This window comes from Podarcis raffonei, chromosome 12 (genome assembly GCF_027172205.1).
Source record: "Podarcis raffonei isolate rPodRaf1 chromosome 12, rPodRaf1.pri, whole genome shotgun sequence".
In the NCBI taxonomy this organism is placed as follows: domain Eukaryota; kingdom Metazoa; phylum Chordata; class Lepidosauria; order Squamata; family Lacertidae; genus Podarcis; species Podarcis raffonei.
In genome coordinates, this window is record NC_070613.1 from 33534209 (window position 1) to 33557872 (window position 23664).

The following is a 23664-nucleotide window of genomic DNA, read 5'->3' on the forward strand; positions in this document are numbered from 1 at the left end:
TTTTCAACTGTTTCCTGCTGGTTTTTATTGTACATCCCCTTTGAGATGACTGTGCAGAAGCTGATTAATACATTGATGAAGATGATAAGAAGAAGAAGAACAACAATAATCATTGGATTCCCCTACTCTGTGATGCCTGTGGAACAATCTATGGATGTAGATGTAGGCCTCTCTGGGGGGGAGGTCCAAAGCCTAGGCCAGGCACCCCCAAACTCGTCCCTCCAGCTGTTTTGGGACTACAGTTCCCATCATCCCTGATCACTGGTCCTGTTAGCTAGGGATGATGGGAGTTGTAGTCCCAAAACAGCTGGTGGGCCGAGTTTGGGGATGCCTGGCCTAGGCACAGAGCCGCAGAAAAAGCTGTCTTCCCAGCCCTAATCCAACACACCCGCAAGAGGGGTTCTGTTGCTGATTCCAACAAGTAGACAAGCTTGTAGAGGAGAAATCACAGCAAGTAGGAACGAAGGGCTTGTCCACACTTCCTCTTGACCTGCCACTTTCCCCCAGGGAAAACTGCTCTTTAGCGTTCAATCGGAGGAAACAGCAAATGGCTTTTCCGCAGATGGTTGCTAGTGCTGAAGAGAGGGTTTTCCCTGAGATTGGAACACGGCAAGAGGGAAACCGCTTGGACCCATGCATTCTAGGCACAGGACAAGTTGTAAGTGTGATGAGCCCTAAGTAGCTTGACCAGGCAAGCTTCTTGGGGACAGGAAATTCATATATGCACTGTCAAGCTAAAGCTAACCCAAAATTTTGTTGTGCAAGGCATGATACATACTCCAGTTGCTCTTCAGGGCCTGCATTTTTGCTCCAGAGCCAGCCCCAAACTTCCTACCAGACTAAGATTAGCAGGCACCCCCAACATCATCCCAAAATGCTACCCAGAACTGCAGAAGATGCAGTGATCCACCCCTGTTCCCTTAAGAAGATCAGCCATGCTGGGGGAAAAAACAACAGACCACGTGCCACTTTGGCCTGACGGCTGCCCCCCTTCAATTTTGCTGCCACAGGCGACTGCCTGGATGGTCAAAACCAACCCTGCTTCCCCTTGAATATTATGCCTCAGCTCTAAATACATTTGACTTGGAAGGGAGTCCCATTAATTTCAGTGTATTTGCTTTCCAAGTATGTGTTCTTTGGGTTGCAGCCCAAATTTGGAAAATACACAGAAACCTAACTTGGATCCAAATCACACTTACTTGCATTCCAGGGAAACCAGTGGGACCTACTTCTAAGTGCAAATTTTATTTTTTTTTAGGTTTCAGTATACCTTTGAGTATCCATGGGCTTCCTCCCAGAGGGATCTATATCAGTTTATAAAGACAAACAATGGGGAAATTAATTAAGAATGTGAGGGTACCCAAAGTCCAGATTTGTGAGTTGTATCAGTGGACAGGAACCAATGGCTATTAAAAAGAAGAAGAAGGAAATATTAATCAGAAGCCTCTTTCCCACTTCCCACCATAGGTTGCCTCTTAGGAGGAAACCCTCTTGAGAGGTGTGAAAAGATTAAGCAATTGGATCCCCCTGAACTCTGAAATAAAAATACTGAAATCCTTAATTCAGGTATCGAAAGGAAGGGGGAGATTAAGCTGCTGCAAAATACACCCCCCAAGCCTTCAGTTAGCACTTTTTAGGACACATCCATTATACTGGCATCTGTCAAAACAAAAGGAACGGGTGGTTTCAGCTAATTGGGGGGGGGGAGTGGATTGCAAAGGAACAAGTTCTTCAGAGGGCTATATAGCTTTAGACTGCAATTTGAGACCCTGGTTTGGCAGAATGGGGGGTTTCCTCCACAGCATCTTAATTAGTCAACCAAAATTTATTATTCATACACACACACACACACCTTTTTTTTTTAAGAAAGAAATACAACTGGACTGAAGTGACCTTTTGTTAGGGCAAATGTAATATAAATCTGGAAGGCTGGATGGAATCTGAGTGATTTTTTCAAAGGTCAATGCCAGGAATCCTTCCGATGCAGAAGTGCTCTCCCCGAGGCCAGTTTTAAGCTATAATAATAATAATAATAATAATAATAATAATAATAATGCAACCTCTTATTTTCTCCAGTTGAAGGTCTTTGAAGCCTAAATGCAGTGCTGGTGGAAGGGAGGACATTGGCTGGATAGGGATGCCACATCTGTCCCACCGGCCAATCATTTATTATTACAATCATTATTTATCAAATTTGAATACCATCCTTCGAGGATCATGTGGCAGCTTACAATATAAAAACAAAAAACACATAACATAATAACAAACAAAACAGCAAACACACACCCACACCCCTATACATTTCTTTTTCCTTACCCCTGTGCTACAGGCTAAAATCAGCTAAAAACTGGTGTGGGCTTTTGGCTGCTTAATATTGATTTCATGATAGTTTTGTGCTGGTGTGTGACGATTTTATGTTGGCAGCATGCTGGTAGAATGGCATAAATACATACTTCCCCTAAACTTTGCATCTATGTGCATGCAGGTAAAATCATTTTAATCAAATCATTAAGAAGTAAATTTGCCTTAAGGAAGCTAATTTAATTGAAGCAATCCAGCCTGTTTCTAAGAAGAAAATGGGCTCCGGATGAAACGACGCAGCTGGTATATATGTGGCTACTCACATGATCAGATCTCAAGTGATGGGAATTGGAAAGAAACCTCTTGAGTGCCAGAAAAATGGTATTGGCAGTACTGGATTGATGGACCAATGCCTGCTTACACACAGGAAGCTGCCCTTTACCAAGTCAAACCATTGGTCTATCTAGCTATATGGTTCCTCCAATGGCAGGGGCTGTATAGCTCTATGAACCAGTTGCTGTTGCACTGAACTCCTGCTTGTAGGCTTCCCATCGATAACTGGTTGGACAATGTGGCTGTTCTTATATATTGTATGCACTGATTGGCAGCAGCTCATTAGGGTTTCAGACAGGGAGTCTTTCTAAACCAAAGATTCTGGGGCTTGAACCAAGTCCTTACCTTCTGTCCTGAAAGCAGAATTTCTACGTCCAAATTCTATCTCTTCCTTAAGTTGAAGGAAGAAGTTGCCTTATAGATTCTATTTGGTATAATGCACCTCCTTCCTTCTCTGTCTCTAACCATGTATCTCACCTCGCCCATTTCCCTTCTGGTCCAAGAATTTTACAACTCCATAATACAGCTTAGCTCACATCTGCTTGTAAAGACATGGCGGTGAAGCACTGGCAGACTTCACCTGGCTTGCACCGGGATGCCATTTCTTTGAAGGCCCTTTCGCCCTGCATACCGACTTATCTGGAAGCAAGTACAAGAAAGCATGCAACAGGCCAATTGGGCTGGCTTCAAACCCTTTGAAAAAAATATCCCTGGGTGTATCTTTTTCAAGCAGATCCATCAAATGGCTTTGTTGCTCCTGCGCTGACCTTAGTCAGTTGTTTATGCAAAATTCTTTTATAAAGATGTATTTCCACTTCTTTTTGCAGTCCCCCCCACCCCTTCACTCTTTGGCTCCAGAGCTTATAAAATGCCAAGTGTAGGAGTGAAGGTGACACTGCTATGTCTGTCAGCTGCAGAGTGATTCCTTTTGTTCATTGCTGGGTCTTGTGATATTTTCCAGGGACACCTTCTTGTCTACTTAGTTTAATGATTATTTTTATTTCAAAAATGGATCGCTGCCATCTGAAATTATTCTTGATGCAGACAGTCTCCCTTTTTTCTTCAAAAGGACATATCTTACTATAATCCGCTGGCTTTTATTTTTTAGTGGTGTTTTCGTAACAATGGTGCATCTATCTGGGTCAAATAGGGTGTGAGATCCTACCTCCGAAGGCTGATGAGGTTTTACTGACATGGAGCAGAAACTGACAAGAGAATAGAGGCCATCTCATGAATGAGCTGTTAACTATGTTGCAGGAGGAACTTTTAAACAGAATCTGGGAGCTCCAGATCTGCTTCCTTATCATAAAGTGGGGTCCTTTCTGCCTTTCTCTACATTCACCCCTTTTCACACCAACGGACAGCATCCAGATTATCATATACAGTACAGGGAAGAGGAAGGTCCAGAACTGATGCTGACACAGACCCTATGCTAATAATAGGCAATAGAATGAAAGAACAATACCCTATCTCTCTCCCCCCCTCTCCCCCCATATGCAAGATGTCTATGACAAAAATGTCTCTCACTAAATGTAAACAAACTGTGAAAAAGACTATGAACTGCGAGTGGAGACAATAGACGTACCTTTCCCTGTTTATCTGTTTGCTTTGTACCAAAAAAATCTTTGATTAAAAGCAATTCTTTATTTAATTTATTAAAAGGTCCCAAAAGCTTCATGCAAACAATTCCTTCACGGTAGCCTTTTTCTTTGAGCTCTAGAGACCATTTGCTATTAAGTACTGTTTCCCTTGTGTATGTTCATCATGCCGTGGCAACTTTAGGGTTCCCGTATTTCGAAGAGCAAAAAAAGAGGACACATTTGCCGACTTCAACTTTTAACTATGCATCTCTATGACGACTCTCATTTTACATGCCCATGAAAAAGAGGACATGTCCTGGAAAAAGAGGACATATGGCAACCCTAATGCTTGCAGGTGTGAATAACCACCATAGGTCTAATGCCATAGATAGAAATTCTCAAACATCATTTCAGAAGTTTGAGGAAGGGATGAAGCTCAGTGGTAGAACCACCTGAATTGGCCCAATCTGCAGCATCTTCTGATAGGGCTAGGAGAGGGTCCTGCCTGGAGCCCTGGAGATCTCCTGCCAGTTACAGCAAACATTACTGAGCTAGACAGATAAATGGTTTCACTTGCTATAAGGCAGCCTCCTTTATTCCAAGAAAGCACAATGGACCCAAACCAACTGTGTGTTTCTATCCATAGCAGCGCAAGCTGTGTTTACAGTGCCTGCCTCCAAAAGCCAGTCATCGCACCATTCATTTAAGCCAGGAGGAGAAATGGGAGGGACTAAATATACATCTTATGGAGTGTATTGGTTCTATAGAACTGATCGGAACATTTGTACATGGTGTACATGCAGTAAGTAACTCATGTACACCAATAAAATGCTGCATTTGTGCTCCTAAAGCCATCGAAGCCTGTTCTGCATAACTAGGTTCCAGTGGGATGTCAATGGTCCTTATTTAATGAATGAATGGGAATTGCTGCGCGCCACAAAATCACATCTTCACTTAGGCAAGAATGTGCAAAGGATGGTAAATTGATCTTGGCCCAAGATGTCAGCTATATAATAACATACAGAAATGAAGAGAACATCAGGAGAAATTTATGTGTGTGGTCAATTTATGTATATATATAATTTATCTGAAAGATTTATATATACTTAACTTCAATAACCTCTAAGCGGTGTACAAGATTTTTATTTTTGTTTGAAAAAAATGTAAAAATCAGTTAAAACTATAAAATCAGACTTCCATTAAAAGGACTGATTTAATTATTTCTTATTCCATTTATTTGAACATTCGAAAAATGTTTGCACATTTTTATGTCTGTGAACAGATATTTTATAGTACTTGTTTTGAAGTATGGAATTCTCTGCGCATAAAATAAATTTCTGGTGTTTTCCCTTTTATGAATTATGGGGAGAAGGGGATAAGAAGAAGGAAAAGAACAATGGCATGCCCCCTCAAGTTCTAAGGCAACTTCAACAATGTTTTGTTTCAGCATACAGCTGGACATAGGGCCCACTGGAATTTGATTTGTGAGGAGCCTACAAAAAAATTGCCCAGATAACTAGCATTTTTAAATGACTAATGCGCAGCCATGCACCTGCTTGAGAGGCTTCGTGGATTAGTCTTGCAGTCACTGGAAAGCCCCCCTGGAATTCAATTACATGGCTGAAAAACAGAAAGCAAAACTGAGCCCCTGTTCATTTGGTGGGAGGAATCCCCGCAACATGTTAGCTACTTCTTTGGCTGAGATTTTCACAAGGCTTAAGCGTTTTCAGCGAGCCTTACTTCCGTGCAGCTAACTGCAGATTCTTACCATTTTGCACTTGATTTGTTCCTGTCTTGCAGCTGGAGCCCCTGTCCGAGGACATCCTCCACCGAACCCCAAACTTAAACGCTATGGCTTCTTTGCAAAAGATCACCAAAATTCATAGTAAGTTGCAAGGTTTGTTCATTCTTCTTTTTTAAAAGTTACTAGCTCTTACTAACTGAGCAGTGCTGGAAGATACATGGACATCCCAAAATGTACACGCTTCACTTTCCCACCATGGGCAGATCAATGCACAGGACTTTCCTGACACTGTCTCCCTCCCTCCACCGGCAGACCTCTCATAGGTGTGCAGCTGCGCTCAGGAGACAGCTGCCTATCATAGCTGTCAACGTTTCCCTTTTTTTAAGGGAAATCCCCTTATTCCGAATAGGATTCCTCGCAAGAAAAGGGGAAAGTTGACAGCTATGCTGCCCATACCTAAGGGGGCACATAAGGGACCAACTGGACCAGTCTCTAAGAAGATTCAGGAGCTTGATGCTCCCAGAAAATGTAATTGTGATAGTGTATTGCAGGTATTAGGGACGCGGGTGGCGCTGTGGGTTAAACCAAAGAGCCTAGGACTTGCCGATCAGAAGGTTGGCGGTTCGAATCCCCGCGATGGGGTGAGCTCCTGTTGCTCGGTTCCTGCTCCTGCCAACCCAGCAGTTCGAAAGCACATCAAAGTGCAAGTAGATAAATAGGTACCGCTCTGGCGGGAAGGTAAATGGCGTTTCCGTGCGCTGCTCTGGTCCGCCAGAAGCGGCTTAGTCATGCTGGTCACATGACCTGGAAGCTGTACGCCGGCTCCCTCGGCCAGTAAAGCGAGATGAGCGCCGCAACCCCAGAGTCGGCCACGGCTGGACCTAATGGTCAGGGGTCCCTTTACCTTTACTATTGCAGCTATTAATATTGTCAGCATGAAGCAATTGGATGCATAAAAGCTGACTCCATTTGGAAGAAACATTGTCCAGCCTGGTTTGCACCCATCTCCCCCCCCCCCCCCAGATTCTGCACCTGGGGCCATCACTCCCCCCCCCCCCGGTCCTCCCCTGCCACGCCACTGTCTTTTCTCCCCAAGTCTCTCTAACACATGGGTCCCCCTGTAGTGTTTTGGCCTCTTTGAATTGCTTTCCTGTCCCCTCCGCTTCCGTTGTCTAGTTCTGCCCCTCCTCCCTCTGGAAAAGCATGAACATTTTCACCTTTATCCCTTGGGAATGACCCATCCCAAACCAGATACTCCTCAGCTCCTGTAGGCTTTCCGCTGGGTATCAGCTGAAAAGCTACTCTCTTCTTTTTTTATTGTGAGTGCCAGCAGTCTGACCCCACTCTGGTTCAATTTTGGCACCCAGTTCAGTTTGCAATTAATCAGCTGCTTAACTCTGTTGGGTTTGGAGTGGGGTGGGAGTCACAATCAAAAAGAAGAGAGTCAAAAGTTGGTTTTACTTTATTTTATTCATTCCCTTGCAAAAACTCCAGTGGTGAACATGGGTTCATTTCTTTTATGACAGAGCAGGGTATTATTCCCATGCCAACAGATCTGGTTTTCTTGCACATCTGTTTTTCTAGCAAAGAACTGCCCCCACCCTGAAACCCATAAATAATGGAGTTTGAATTGCTTGTTCATTGCAAACTAACTGCTGCGTGAATGTTCTGTGGGAACATTGTGGAATGCCCATATAACTTTTTTATTAATTTTTTTTTGTTTTAATGAATAGAGATTATAGTCTCTAAATGCACCATTAATAGAGAATGTTTCTGTCTTGCTTTTTTTAAATGGAATTTGCCAGACCCAGTGATTGTTCGGTGCTTTATATACACCATTTTTAAAGTGATGGATTTTACACTATTGGAGAAAAGCCAAGTTTCTATCACTTGGATCTTTTTTATTTTAAGATACATAATATGCTGCAGTTTTAATCCCCTTAAATTTTTCTGTTTTGTAAGGATCCTGCTAGCAACTCAAATGGTCATGAGGCTTCATGTCCAAGAAACCATCTTTCTATCATGTTACCGGTTGATTAAACAGATTGCCCTTTTCCTGCTGCTTGGCTCCCACTGATGTCCCCTCTTCTGTTTGTGAATGAAGGAGATACAATCTCCTGAAAGGATTCAAGCTTTGCTACATCATAAATAAACGAGAATTCCATCCAGTTCAGCTCTAAACCCTCATACTACCTGTTGAACTCCTTCAACCCCGTATCTCAGGGTTACAGCACCTTTTGCATGCAAAAGGTCTCAAGTTCAATCCTTGGGCTCGGATGATGCCCTGGAAAGCTGATGCCAGTCAGACAGTAACAAGCTTCAGAGACCAATGGTGCAACTCAGTATTGGGAAAGAACTGTAACTCAGTGGTAGAGCATATGTCTTGCATGCAGAAAGTCCCAGGTACAATCTCTGATGTCTCCAGGTAGTCTGGGAAAAGCTACTGCCTGACAACCTGGACAGCTGCTGCCAATCAGTGTAGACAGTACTGAGTCAAATGGACAAACATTTACATTGAAGTATAATCAAGTCATCTGGTTGCTATAGCATAGATCTCCTATTTTATTATCACAAGCTTACGTCAAGGTCTCCCGGATAGGATGCTGTAATTTTCCAGGACTATCAGAGATTTGGTATCTCTGGATTATTCTTGGTATGGCAAACTGCTTGACAGAGCTACCCAGCTCAGCATCTGAAGGCTCACACCAAGGCCTAAGGTGTCTTTACCACATCAGTTTTATGAGACACATATAGTCATACCTCGGAAGTCGAACGGAATCTATTCTGGAAGTCCGTTAGACTTCCAAAATGTTCGAAAACCAAGGCACAGCTTCCAACTGGCTGCAGGAAGCTCCTGCAGCCAGTCGGAAGCCATGTTGGACGTTCGGGTACCAAAGAACGTTCGCAAACTGGAGCTTCCAGGTTTGAGGTGTTCAGGAGCCAAATCGTTCAAGTCACAAGGCATTCGTCAACCAAGGTACAATTGTATTGGATTTGAATACATCCCTGATATTTAGCATATATGGGGAATTAAAAAACAACCAGCCAACAACATTGAGCTCACCCTGACATAGGAAACCCCAAACTCTGCCACATGAGATTGTATTCATAAATATAAAAGCCAAGCTTGACAATTTATTTGTCCAAATTTGAATTCTTAAACTATAGGAAATATTTGTGCCGATTTTCTAGCTCCTTTCTCCTCTTGTTGCTATAGGCTGGCTTCTTGAACTTTGAAAAGGTACCAATTTTTCAAAGGAGTTAATGGGTTTTGGGAGTTCCTCCAAGGAAGATGTTCTCCAACCTGAGGCCATCTGTTAGTTTCTGGGTGTATACACAGAACTGATCTGGGCTCCAGCTACTGCAGTGTGTTTGCTCACCCTGGAATAAATAGGCTGCAGCACCTATTTTCTGAAACTCCCTGCCTATTAATAGTAACCAGGAGCCTTCATTGTGCCCTTTTTGACACATATTTAAACTGTTTTTGTTTAAGGAAGCCAATCCAGACACTTATTATGTTCATTTGCTCTTTTAAACCGTTGGCATTATCTAAATTTTGGTAACTTTCGACATGGCTACTTTTTAAAAGCCTGTTTTTATTGCTATTTTTAATGGATATTTTATACCATTTTATGTAAGCTGCTTGGAGATATCCATTAAATGTTATATACACCTTGCTGAATAAAAATAAATAAGTATGTGCCATGGATAATGTACCATTTATGAGCTATTGTTCTTCATTCGCCTGGATAATTTGCTTCAGAGACTTTTTGATGTTGCAATAAGCAGGAGGTTTGAAAACTCAGGGTTGGTTTTTGGGTTGGTTTGCTTTTTAATTCCACACATTATATAATGTACCAATATTCCCTTGCCTGCCTTATTCTAAGCTACCCTATAATATATCGCAGTGCTCCCATAGCAGCCAGCACATATATTAACATTTTAAATAAATTATTGTTCTAGTGCACGCCCTGAGGTTAGAGGCAAAAGAACATCCAGGACTAACAAACCTGATTGTTCTGGCAACACAGATGCGTAGTGCCTTCTGGCATACCAAACTTCTGTTCTAGTTGCTGTCGTCTCTGATTTTTTTCTCCCACTGCCTGCTGTTTACGGTTGCATTAAATGTACCTGCCATTTCACAAATCTCCGATTTTGCAAATGCCGAAATGCTCACACTGTTAGAAGTAGCCCACCAACGGCTCCAGCTTCCCAGATACTAAGAGTTCATTAAACTGTGTGCTGTTCTTTCACTTTATTGCTTTCTTAGGAAGGGCTGTGACACAGACCTTGGAAAAGAGAGCACTTTCCAACTTGGCACTGTGGGATCCAGAATCATAACTTCATCACAGCCGTTTGAAATTCCCTGTTGCAACCACTCCACACACTTATAAGCACTCTGCGTTGGACCTAAGCAATTACTAGGGTTATACCACCATGCTAGCTAAATTTCCCATAAATTATGGGACTGCACAGTTATTATGGTATATTTTCTTTAGGCAAGTACTGGAAGTCTGTGGAGCCTTACGTTGTGCCAGTTAGTTGTAAGCTGGCTGAGACTCAGAAACAAGAAACAGAGGAGACAGAGGCAGTCTCAGCTATGGCCTTACTCTCGGTGGATGTGGACCAGCCTTTTTCACATGAACATGCCAGGTACGTGCAAAATCTTAGAACGGCAAGCGACAAGTGTTTGCGTACTTCTGTTGTGTGACTGAAGGAACGTGTTTTAAGTCCTTTTTTTTAATAATCCAGACTCTTTTTTTTTGCATGCTTTAACTTCTTGTTGTTTTCCTTGACAATGTTGGAACAACCAGAGACAGAGAAGCATTTTATGGTTGCCATGGATTGTTTGGTTTTCGGGAAACTGGGCTGCTCTAGATGTTATTTTTTATTGTGCATTTTTTATTTTATTTATTATTATTATTATTATTATTATTATTATTATTATTATTATTATGAGTTTATATACCACCCTATACCCAGAGGTCTCAGGGCAGTTTACAGGAAAGATCACAACATATATAATCAGAATAAAAACAACAACCCAATAACACCTGCCCCCCCCCTAGAAAAGAGCCACATTTTAAAAGGGTATAGAATGTCAAACAGATCAGCCAAAGGCCTGGTTAAAAAAGGAACGTTTTTGCCTGGCGCCTAAAGGTGTGGAATGAAGGCGCCAGGCAAACTTCCCTGGCAAGAGCATTCCACAGGCAGGGAGCCACTGCAGAGAAGGCCCGTTCTTGTGTTGCCACCCTCCACACATCTCGAGGAGAAGGCAGACGAAGGAGGGCCTCAGAAGATCATCACAGGGTCTGGGTGGGTTCATATGGAAAGAGGTGGTCCTTGAGGTATTGCGGTCCTGAGCCGTTTAAGGCTTTATAGGTCAAAACCAGCACTTATGGTATTGGAATGGTTATATACAGTCCCAGTTTCAATCCTGTTTGCTGCTGCTGCTGCTGCTGCTGTTCATTTTTCCTGGTTTTGCTGTGCTATAAACCTCAAGAGTTCCCCTTTGGTTGGCAATAATGTGGCAACACTGGGAAAGCATTGCAGAACAACTAATAAATTGGAATGAGGTGTGGATGGTCCAGTATGAATCCACCACTAATGCACTATTATTGCATCAATGACATGTTTCAGAATCAACACACATGCACACAATCCAAACAAACACCAGTTTGGAGGGCCCCCCATATCTAGTGGCCACAATATTCTATCGTTTTGTACTGCTTGAAAGTTATCTTCGTGAACTTTGTTGTCACACCTACAAAACTCTGACCACTCTTGTCAGCAAGCCCAACAAAACTTTTATCAACAAGCCCAACAAGGCTAAAATGGTGGAGGGAAAGGTTGAGGGCCCTAATGAACGCCACAATCCCCAGACCCTGACTCCAGATTTTAGTCACATCATGCCCTCTGCCATAGCTTTCTGAGGGAACCATCACAAAAAGGGGGTTCAAGCACTGGTGCCCACGCTACAGAATTAAGTTGTAACATTTCTCTGGATCACCAAGCAGTATTTACTCAGTAAGAAGCTCTGAGCCAGGTGACAAAAGGACAAATTTATTTCCAAGACTGGCTTAGCCATTTTACTCAATTACCTGTCATCCCAGACCAATTGGACTGTATGCTAGAGTGCCATTATCTAGGACCTGTGTTCTTTGAAGCTGATTTGCATCACCCTGCAATATATGGCAAAGCCCATGCCATGTTTTCTACCCTTGTGTATTCTTCCAGTGCGTTATTCCTAGATTGTATTCTTCATTCCCCATGGGAATTGGATATTCAAGGGGAAATGCCTTGCTTCAAAATGTTGTCAATTTCACCTGATGGAGCGTTGAAATTGACAAGACCCCTTTCTTTATTCAGGGGAGGTGCCAGCCTACACAAGAGGCAAAGTGCACAGCCTTCACAAATTAACATGAACAGGTCAGTGAAATGGGCAGGGGCTTTGTGGCAGGCAGTGAGTTAGGGGCTGGCTGCGAAAGCACATGATGCAGGAACCTTGCTAAAGTCAAGCAGATCAAGACCTTGTCAATAGCTGTGTGGAAGATCATCTGGAAAACCCATGTATATCTCCTTGAGTTTCATGATGGAGGAAATGTGTGATAAAATAATGATTTGGTTGGTATCTGCCACTATTTTAGCTGCCTCTCTACATGTTTTTTAAAATGTGAGTGGGGAAATGTGTTTCTCTGTGTTGGCACTGACAGAGAAGAGAATGCGTTCCATGGATCACAGCTGGTAGCAAATGTTTCTGCAGGGAGCCCACCTATGCCATGTCCCCAGTTGCAATATTTGAATAGTAATGTTTATGAAATGAAAGGAAAGCCTGATTGAATAGAAACTTGTATATTTTGAATTTTAAATTGGTATCACCTAGATATAAAAAGGATAGGCCCAGATTTCCTCTGTTGTCAAACAACAGCTTTGCTAACGGAAATATATTTCCATAGATCTGCTTGGCCAAAATTAGGAGTTGTCCTCTGATGAACAAGGCGAACCACTCCTTGTTTCCTATGGGGAAGTCTTGGTGATCGGTCTGTTCTCCATGGGTTTGGGTGCCTCTTGAGAGATCGTCATCCAATTTAGCATGGCAGTTCCTGGGCTGGGTGTGCCAGTTTTTCTCTGGGTTTAGACATCTTTGGATACCATTTTGAATCAAGATAGTGGGCCAAAATATTCCAAAATGCATCTCTGTCTCCAGAGATATCATTGGCCAATGGTTCTTGAAATTAAGTGGGTTTGGCCTACATTTAGATAACTTCAGGCACAATTTTGAGTCTATATAATGGACCCAACTGTTCCAAACTGTGCTAGTTTGGATGGCTTTGAATAGACTGTTTATAGTTTGGTATGACAGTTCCTGAAATGATGGAGTGGGGTTTGGTCTGTATTTGGACACCTCCTGCATCCATTTGGAATCAGGGTGGTGAGCTGAACAGCTGGTGCAGGAGTCAGTTGGAGACAGCAAATGAGGTGGGACCAGCTCAGGTGACCACTTCCTACAATGTAGCAGCCGTTGCAGGAGGGTAACTGGTAGCTACAGTGTGGGAGGAGGCAGCACTGTTGTTGATAGTGGCCGCAGAACAGCTGGGACCTGAACCACACCAAACCGAGGCATGTTGGTGGTCAACTATTGGGGATGGCAGAATGAGGAGGCAAGACATGCCTGGCACAGCAGCTGAGCACGTGAAGCAGCAAAGCAGGAAACATGTCTCAAAGGTGCAGTCCCACTGGCTGCAGAGGACTGCTTCACCAGCAGGTTTCTCACAAGCATAGGAGCCAACTCCTAGGGGCTGAGGTCAATATAATATTTGATAGGGCAGCAGCTCCCAAAAGTTGGTGGGCATTGCCATTCAAATGGTGTGCATGCATGCTGCATACTGTGATTGATTATGTGGTGTGGGGCTTACCTGGCTGCCGCCCCCCCAATATTTTATTCAAGTTGGTACCCCTGCTTTCAAGGGATGCTCTGACAAAGCAATGCCCAGCAGGATACAACCCTCCTGCTCTCTGAGGTGCAGTCAGGAGGGGAGGAGGAAAAAAGATGCAGCAACTCCTTCATCGCCACCCCCTCCTCACCATGCCCTCCAGATGTTTTGGCACTACAACTCCCATCATCCCTAGCTAACAGGACTAGTGTTCAGGGATGATGGGAGCTGTAGTCCCAAAGCATCTGGAGGGCCGAGGTTGCCTATGCCTGAGATAAGGTTTTAAAAAAACAAATTACCGTATTTGTCGCCCTATAGGACGCACTTTTTCCCCTCCAAAAATTAAGGGGAAATGTGTGTGCGTCCTATGGGGCGAATGCAGGCTTTCTCTGAAGCTCTCCAGGCTTCACGCAGCTCTCCGCAAGCCGTGGGAGCCCGGCGCTGGGGTCCCACGGCTTGCGGAGAGTTGCCTGCATGCTGAAGCCTGGGCGCGCTGAGCTCAGTGCGTCCAGGCTTCGCGCAGCTCTCCGCAAGGCGCGGGAGCCCGGCACCGGGCTCCCACGGCTTGCAGAGAGCTGCCTGTTCTGGGGGCTGGGGTTGGGGGAAGCTCGGGCTTCCCCCGCCCCAGCCCCGCGCCTGGGGGAGAAATATTTTTTTCCCTTTATTTCCCCCCCAAAAAACTAGGTGCGCCTTATGGGACGGTGCGTCCTATAGTGCGAAAAATATGGTAAACATCATTCCCCACCAAAAAAACACAACTGGATTCAAGTGATGCCATGGCCATGTCAGAGAGAATGGAAATGGGGTAATAAACAGCCCTAAAACTAACAAATTGCACGAGCCACTTAAAAATCTCAATTTTTATTTTGTTTTTTTGTTTCTTTGAATTCCTGGGCAACACTGGGCACTTTCAGCTAGTCAATGAATAAGGATGGGAGTGTTCCTTTTCCCTGCCTGCCAGCTGTTGTTTCACACTGACCTAACACGACTGACTTGGACCTGAATTTAACAATTCCGTAAAATGAAAGAACAACTGCCAATGCGCTTCACCGATCAAGTATTTCAATATGATGTGTGAATAGTTCCATGCGCAGAACAGCATATTGTCAGAAAAGCGACTCTGTAAAAAAGGATGTTATAGAGTTCTTTGCGTTTATTCATGCCAAATGCTTCTTGGCACTTCTGCACAGCAAAGGAGAGTCCAAATGTAGCGGAACTGGTCTGAATCCATTAAGTGGAAGAAAGGGGAAAGGGAGAGGAGAACCAAATCCCATAGAGATGAACTTCTTTGGATGTTGCGAGTGAAGCTGGATACACTATTGAAAGAAGGAGTCTGAGACATTTGGTGTAGCCCAGTGTTCATCCACCATGGGTCCCTGTATATTGCTGGACTATGACTCTCAACATCCATGATAATTTGCTATCAATAATTGGCTGGGGATTATGGGAGCTGTAGTCTACTCAGAAGTAAACCCCATGAAGTTCAGTGGGGCTTCTTCTTGGGTCAGTGAGGGTTCAGGATTACAGCTTAATTTCATGGGGATTTTAGGTGTGGGGAGGCAGAATTTAGTTCATTGGTTTTAGTGCCGATCCTGACTTATCTTGGGAGCCAGATGTAAAAGAACTGCTGAGTTCTTTTTATCAGCCAAAGATGTAAACATGAAACATCTTTTACCAATGTGAAGAGATTTGAAGCAAAATGCAAGCCATAATTTAAGTCTGAGTGAACCTAATTTTTATGGTGAAATAAAGCCAAGTTTTCGGCTAATGAAAACGAAGCGTAATTAGTTTGGCATATCAAATTACAGAGTTTAAACTAATTAGCAGCTAATTGTCATATTTTGAGAGTGTGCTAATTTGAAACCACTGCCACTTAGCAGTAATTGATTTGCTAGGAGCTTAAATAAAGCCACCTTCTCCTCTTCTAACAATGCATTTGCTTCTGCAAATATCAAGCCACCAGAGGATCACATGTGGTCATTTCAGCCTCCAAGCCTTTTTTAAAAAAAAGAAAGAAAGGAAAACAACCACACAAATTGAAATGAAGACTGGAGTTGAAGAAAATGAGAGAAATAAAGACACAAGGGCACATCATCACATGAATTCAGTAGTTCAGTTTCCAGATTCATCTCATCTCATCAGTCTGTACAGTGGTACCTCGGGTTAAGTACTTAATTCGTTCCGGAGGTCCGTTCTTAACCTGAAACTGTTCTTAACCTGAAGCACCACTTTAGCTAATGGGGCCTCCTGCTGCCGCTGCGCTGCCAGAGCCCGATTTCTGTTCTCATCCTGAAGCAAAGTTCTTAACCCAAGGTAATATTTCTGGGTTAGCGGAGTCTGTAACCTGAAGCGTATGTAACCTGAAGCGTATGTAACCCGAGGTACCACTGTACTGAAATCAGTAGACATTCATCATCTTGAACTGTAAAAGGATTCACTTTCTCCCCTAATCCCACTTAAGGTAATATTTTTCTTTGGCCAAAATCCATACAAGTTTCATATTTTTTAGGTGGGGAGTGAGGGTGTGTTGCCTCATGCTTTTTCCTGTCTTAACATAATTCGGAGGCGATTGAGTGGTGTGTATTAATGCCTCAATGCTATTTTAACTTTCACCGTCACTCCAGCCTTACAAGCTTTCTTTTTTATATTTTTTTTAATTAATTTTTCAGTTTATACACCTCAAAATAAACATTTTACATAATACCATGTAACAATTGACTTCCCTCCTTTCCTTTCATGGTTCATTTTACTTATATCATTCCTGCATATTTTACTATAAAAAGGTAAAGGACCCCTGACCGTTAAGTTCAATTGCGAATGACTCTGGGGTTGCGGCGCTCAACTCACTTTACTGGCCGAGGGGCCAATCTAATTGTTTCTGCATTTTACATCCTTCAAATATTTACCATACTGTTGAATTTATCTAAATGCTACCAGTGTTTTCAATTGTACACAATTATTTTCTAAATATTCAGCAAAAAAATTCCACCCCATTTTGAATAAAGATTCTTCTTGCTTTCTTATTCTGTAAGTTAAACCTGATGCTTCCGCAAATTCTATCATCTTAAGTCACCAGTCTTCCTTACTAGGGATCATACTCACTTTCCATCTTTGGGCTAGCAAAATTCAAGCTGCTGTGGTTGCGTACATAAATATTTTTTTTCTGACAACCAGGAACTTCAGACTGAAGTATTCCTAACAAAAAGGCCTCGGGTTTTTGGAGAACGTTGTTTTAAACATTTTTTTAAACTCATTGTAGATTATTTCCCAATAGCCTTTAACCATTTTACATGTCCACCACATGTGAAAAATGTTCCTTCTGTTTCCCTGCATTTCCAACACAGATCTGATCCAACTTTGTACATCTAAACCAACCTACTTGGGGTTAAATACCATCTGTGCATCATTTTCATATAATTTCAAAGTATAACATGCAGTAAATTCCAAATCATTCTTCCAGAGTTATGCCCTGTATCCATTGTTATTCCTATGTTATGCCCTGTATCCATTGCCCCAGCCTTACAAGCTTCCAATGGGCCTTACAGTGCGTGACTGTCCAAATGTTGCCTGTGGAGTTCCGAAGAGCTGTGAGTTTTTGTTGCCGTGGTAAAATCAGAGCAATATGTGATTTTTTTTTTATTTTAAAAAAACACTTAACTTTTAAAAATATCCTCCACTGCTGTGCATCATCATCATCACCACTATCATCATCACCATCATGTAGCGCTGTTTAGTGCTCCACAAGGAACTTTTGGACAGCCTCATTTCTTGCAAAATGGAAAACTGCACCTAGGCAAGCACAGAGATATTGGAAAGCATAGAGCGAAAAAGGTACAGCAGCAGACAAAAGCAACAAAGCAACATAAGGCTTTGTGGGGGCCCTGATCTGACTCTTGGGGGGGGGTTATTGGCATTGCACTGGGGGCTGGAAGAGAAAGGACCCCAAATTGCTGTGCTTCACGTCGTCATTCAGTCTTCACAAAGAACCCATCATAGTGCAACTAGATAGAAGGCACATTCCAATGATAGACAACAGCATTCTCCCATTTCCTCCAGGGTTCCTCTCAGTTAAGAACTGTCAGCAAGGCATCCCATGATGTTCAGTGTTATTCGCCAGCACACAAAAAACACTCACTTCAAACAGGAAAACCCAGCCCTGTGTTCTGATTGATTAGTTGACATCTGTTATCCAGAACGTGGTCTTGGGTTGTGTATGTGCGTGTGTGTGTTTGGTAAGAAAAACATTCTCCTTGCAAAAGACTTGCCAATTATATTGGAGGTTATATTGGTGCGCTGAGTAGCATGATTCATTTCCATTTCAGAGTTTGAACAAAGCATCTCTTTCCCTGGCCAACTAATATCTGACTCATTTACCACCAAGAGAAGAAAGAGAATGGTTTGGCTGAGCACCTCTCTCTCTCCCTCTCTCTCTCTCTCTCTCTCTCCCTCTCCCTCTCTCTCTCTCTCTCTCTCTCTCTCCCTCTTGTTCTTCCTTTTTGCTAAAGTGACATCATCGAGTAAACAGTTATTTCATTTTGATTTGTTCTGACATGCCAAATGGAGCAGGCTTCAGGGGGAAGCTGTGATTTTCTGGGTGTTTTAACGTTTTGTTTGGTAAAGCAGCGCTTTCTATGTTCGTGAGAGCTCTCTACGTTCGGAACTTAATTGAAATTGTCAAGAGAGGGGGGAGGGAAAAGGGAAGAGAGATGGGGTTGGTTCAAGATGAAAGAAAAGGGCTGAAAATGAGGCTACGATTGATTTAAATGAAAAGATTGATCCGTAAACAGCAGCCATGGCCCTGTAATGCCCTGCGCATCGTATGTGCTGATAAGTACCCATTCCTTTTTGGAAATGAGATTACACCAGACTGATTAGACCCTTGCGTCGGACCAAGAGCTATATCCAAATAATCACTGACTTTGGAAACAGTATGGGAGCTTGCCTTTGCATGCTTTCCAATTTAGGCTATTCTGGGGGCAGATGAAGTGATACAACATAAAAATCCTACCCAAATATATAAATATATCTCAGGGATGAAGAACCTGGGCCCTCCAGATGTTGCTAGACTACATCTCCCATCAGTCCCAGCCAACATGGCCAGGGGCCAAGGCTGATGTGAGCTACAGTCCAGGAACAACTAGAGGGACCCAAGTTACTCATCCCTGATATATAAATAAAACTGCTTTATGGTCTTTACTGCCTCCAATATATTTTGTTGCCTGTGGCAAAAGACAGGATGATTCCCTCTCCCATTCCATGTGCAGAAGAGAAGTGGGCATGCAGCTGAATCTTACTTCAACACTAGTGACAGAACATTGTAGGGATGGCCCCATCTCCATTTTGTTGTTGCTCACAATACCAAGGGAGCACATGAACATAGTCTACCAACATGAGTCTGACCAAACTGCGGGAGGCAGTGGAAGACAGGAGTGCCTGGCATGCTCTGGTCCATGGGGTCACAAAGAGTTGGACACGACTGAACTACTAAACAACAACAACAACAACAACAACAACAACAAGAACAACCCTATGCTAGGGGCAACAGGAAGGGAGGGGTGGCCATCAGCTGAATTTACATAGTCATCCAGTTGACAACTATTGGAAAGAAAATGGTGGTTTAGATCACTCCAGCAAGGCAATCCTTTTCTTTCTATGTTAAGGGAAGCTGCTCTTACTTCCATTTTACAGATGCAGAACCAGCTTTGAGATGTTGCAATTTGTCCAAGTGAATCTTAGCTGGAATTTGAATGGACATTTCCAAGATCCAAGTCCAACAATTTATCTACAGAACCCAGGATACCAAGAAAAATACAAGGATAGGCTTAGCTTTATAATGAGAAAGTGTTATGCTGCAAATGAGCTATGCATTTTCTCCAAAACAAGTGCCAAAAAATGAACAACATTCGGTGCTGTGCTGTATTATGCTGAACAGCTGTTATAGAAATTTCACCGTTGTGTTTATATTTCACATGCCTGCAAAGTCAGGCACTATAGGTTTTGATCACATCACTTGGTTTTCAAGGGAAGTTAGGTACCATCGGGCGTTGCTAGCTTCTGCTCTCATTGAGAATAGATCTAGATATACCAATGCTGCTGTGGAGACAGAATGGTAGCGCTGATATTGTCTGTCACAGCACCAGAGTAATTTGATGGACTGTCCTTGCTCCAACAATTGAATAAGATAATAATAAGACTTTGAAGTTTGTTTGTAACAGTTTAGCGTAGAGGAAGAGGTTCTGACTCTTTGAAGTTTCAATAGAAACTTCTTCCCTTTTTTTGCATTATTTGTTTGCAAAAGGTAAAAGGTAAAGGACCCCTGGATGGTTAAGTCCAGTCAAGGTGACTATGGGGTTGTGGCGCTTATCTCGCTTCAGGCCGAGGGAGATGGCATTTGTCCACAGACAGCTTTCCAGGTCATGTGGCCAGCATGACTAAACCGCTTCTGGTGCAATGGAACACTGTGACGGAAACCAGAGCACACGGAAATGCTGTTTACCTTCCTGCCGCAGCAGTACCTATTTATCTACTTGCCCTGATGTGCTTTCAAACTGCTAGGTTGGTAGAAGCTGGAACAGAGCAACGGGAGCTCACTCTGTCACGGGGATTCAAACCACCAACCTTCTGATCAGCAAGCCTATTTGCATTTCTGAGTAAAAGCTAGAGGTTGCATTTCAGCTGGTTGAATATTTCCTTTGAAAACGCAGTTTGTTTTATTTGAACCTATGCAGTCAGAAGGATGCAGCACTGTGCTCATCGGACCTGACACTCAGGTAGCTATGCATAATACTGGTATCATGATGGACCTAATATATTGTATATTATGCAAAGCACTGGAGGAGGGCTGTTTGTATAGACAGATGATAAATAGACATCTATAACTAAAATAATGGATCAACACATCTACCTACTTACCCAGTCAAGGCCGCCTTTTCCTAACAGTACTGCTGGCTTTGAGACTGTTTTTCATAAACCTGTTTTTAGGGATGTAAGGAGGCAGGGATTTCCATTCCAACTGATATTATTATTACTACTGTATTATTAATTGATTATTATTACTGTATTATTAATTGATTATTATTACTGTATTATTAATTGATTACCTGCCTTTCAACAGCAGGTTCCAGGATGGATTAGAACAATTTAAAATTCAGAATTAAGTACAGTTAAAACAGATTACAGTCACAGGAAAGCAGGCCCTGAAAACACACATCTCAGGTGGCAAGGGAAATTTGAGGGAACCCCACAGAAAATGCCCTCTCCCAGGCCACACAACCCAAAAATTCTAAGGGAAGTGGAACTATCAAGAAGGGCCCCCCTGCTTTTCTGTGAGGGTCATTCTGTGAGCATCTGTAGAGATGGAAGTAGTCTCTCAGATATTTGGGGCTTAAATCATTTTAGGGCTTTAAACACTAACATGAGCACCTTGAATTGAGCCCAGGAACAAACTGGCAGTCAATTAGTCACATTCAGCCCTGTTTCTATTCCATTGCAGTTCAGTTTCCTGTAAATAATATGTTATTGACCTTGCTGTCCACTGTTTAATGTAAGTTACGTATGTTAGGTAGCTATTTGCACTCCTTAACGTATCTTACATTCATGTAAAGGAAACATCAAACCAATGTAAAAAAAAAGTCATTCTGTATCACTTGCAGACATAAAAACAAGGCTCCCTTGTGTGAGTCCCTCAATATTATTCCTAGCAGAGTAGGGCTATCTGCCATTAGTCAAACTTGTGTGAGGACTGTGACACATCATGCACAACATGAAAGAATCACCATTGCACCAGGCACATGCTTGTCCATGAGAGGGGGGAAACACCCTAGTTTCCTTCTTGCAGCAATTCAAGGAACACAAAGCAAGCTACAATGGTAAATATTTTGGATGTTAATAAATTCCCCCATGGTATTTGCAATTTCCCTGGAAATGGGCATCCAGCAGTAACAATCTCTCTCTCTCTCTCTCTCTCTCTCTCTCTCTCTCTCTCTCTCTCTCTTTGTGTGTGTGTGTGTGTGCTTGTTCTCAAGCATTGCTGTAGGATTAGATTCACATATTATCTGATTTCTCATTCTGTCGGCAATGTAGTTTTTAAAAATAATCTCTCATTCTTTACTCTCCAGAGCAATCAGGAGGGGGCGGGGGGAGAAATACTTTGTCTTCTCTGTTTTTACATTCCCAACAGCCAATTTAGTTCAGCCTGTTGGCTGTCTCCCAGGTGATTCCTAATAAAGACGATGTACATAATCAGATTATTTATTATTATTAGATACCTGCTTTATGGCAGCAGTCTGCTAATCAAATTCAGAATTGGAGCTCGGAAGTTTTAGGCAGGCAAGCAGCCAACAGGGTCTTGAAAGAGAAGCAGCGCGACCAAGATGACTTGGAAATTCTGCTACATTCTTTATGCGTTACCTGATTTTGAAGAGGGTATTCTCTGTCGTTAAATTGGATAAATTAGAGGGAAAGAAGGAGAGATGGTGGGCTTGCACCTTTCCCTCCATTTAAATTTTCTGATTTTGCTGACACAAAGCATGTGCATTTCTGAACCTAAAGTTATAAAATATTCTGACAATTTTAATATAAACAGGAACCTTTTGCAGTGATTGCTTGGAACAAAAATGTTTTTCCACTTGACATTTGTTTATACTTCCTAGGAAAGAAATTTTTATTTATGGATAGCTGAAGAATACAAATAAACATGGGGGAGAGCTGAAAAATCAGCTTTGATTATGCATGAAAATCTACAATGTCATTGTGTACTCTGGTTCCATATTCTGATTGCCTGTTTATTTTTCTAGAGCTGCCGGCGAGCCTATGGAAGAAGAGCCAGCCTTGTGAAATGCCAAGTTCTCTCTGATATTTCCTGTGTGTGACATCATTGTGTATTTCCCCCTCCTCTTACCCCAAAAAAGCACCCTTAGACATGTCTTGTCTGCTGCTTGGGTGGCAGAGATCAGATGGAGCATAAACACTGGGCACAGAATTCTGAACAGCAGCTTCACTTGTTCGTTGGATGGACTTAAAAGGCTCTTCCGAGACTCCTTCGATGTAACCGCTGCCATTCTAAAGTTACAGGGAACCAGAGCTTGCAAAGCGAGCCTGAGCCTAGAGCCTGCTTTCGTGTGCTGTGTGATCCACTTGCCGACCTAAATGGTAGAATAGAAACATTAAAGCAATTCTACATTCTCAGCTATGGTTGCTGAGGGAAATTGAAAGCAGCCTGAGAAACATCAAGGGGAGGAACAAAATAGTGTCACAAATCCCACCGCTTCTGACATTTTGAACATGTCTTACTGGATCGGGTTTTGTTTTTCTTCACATTGTCAAAAGAGTCGATAGGATTGGTTTAATGCTCCCGGTGTAATGAAACAGTGGGCCGTTCCTCTGTAGTGCCATTTTTTAAATGCTGAGTCAGGAGGACTCAGCCGAAAGAGAGCTCTGCTCCACTGCTTTTCAGCTGTCCCCTAATGAAATGTGCAACATTGCTCTTTTGAGTTAGCCCACTGCTTTTCAGCTGTCCCCTAATGAAATGTGCAACATTGCTCTTTTAAGTTAGCCCCATTCCTCTCTTTTTTGGGGGGGGGGTTATTTTGCTTTCTGTTCTCTCACTTTTCATGTGGCATTTTATAAACCCGTGCAACAAAATGCTCTCCGCAAGGAGAGAGCGAGCGGTGGTTTGACTCCGGGAGAATGCTGCTCAGTTTGGAGCTGATATCAGCTAGTCAGTATATGATTGCAAATATTCCAGTTAGCTCACACACAAAAATCCCCTGCC

General features: G+C 42.7%; 1 protein-coding gene across 10 annotated transcripts in view; it reads left to right on the forward strand.

Moving 5' to 3' along the window:
* HDAC9 (histone deacetylase 9) overlaps positions 1 to 23385 on the forward strand; it is a 472213-nt gene extending 448828 nt beyond the window's left edge. For all 10 annotated transcript variants that reach the window (XM_053359136.1, XM_053359133.1, XM_053359143.1 and 7 more), the window contains 3 exons: positions 6015 to 6099; positions 10458 to 10611; positions 22688 to 23385. In XM_053359136.1, coding sequence (XP_053215111.1) covers positions 6015 to 6099; positions 10458 to 10611; positions 22688 to 22727 — 279 coding nt within the window. In that variant the 3' untranslated portion in view covers positions 22728 to 23385. The remainder of the gene's footprint in view (positions 1 to 6014; positions 6100 to 10457; positions 10612 to 22687) is intronic.
* Positions 23386 to 23664: the final 279 nt, after the last annotated feature.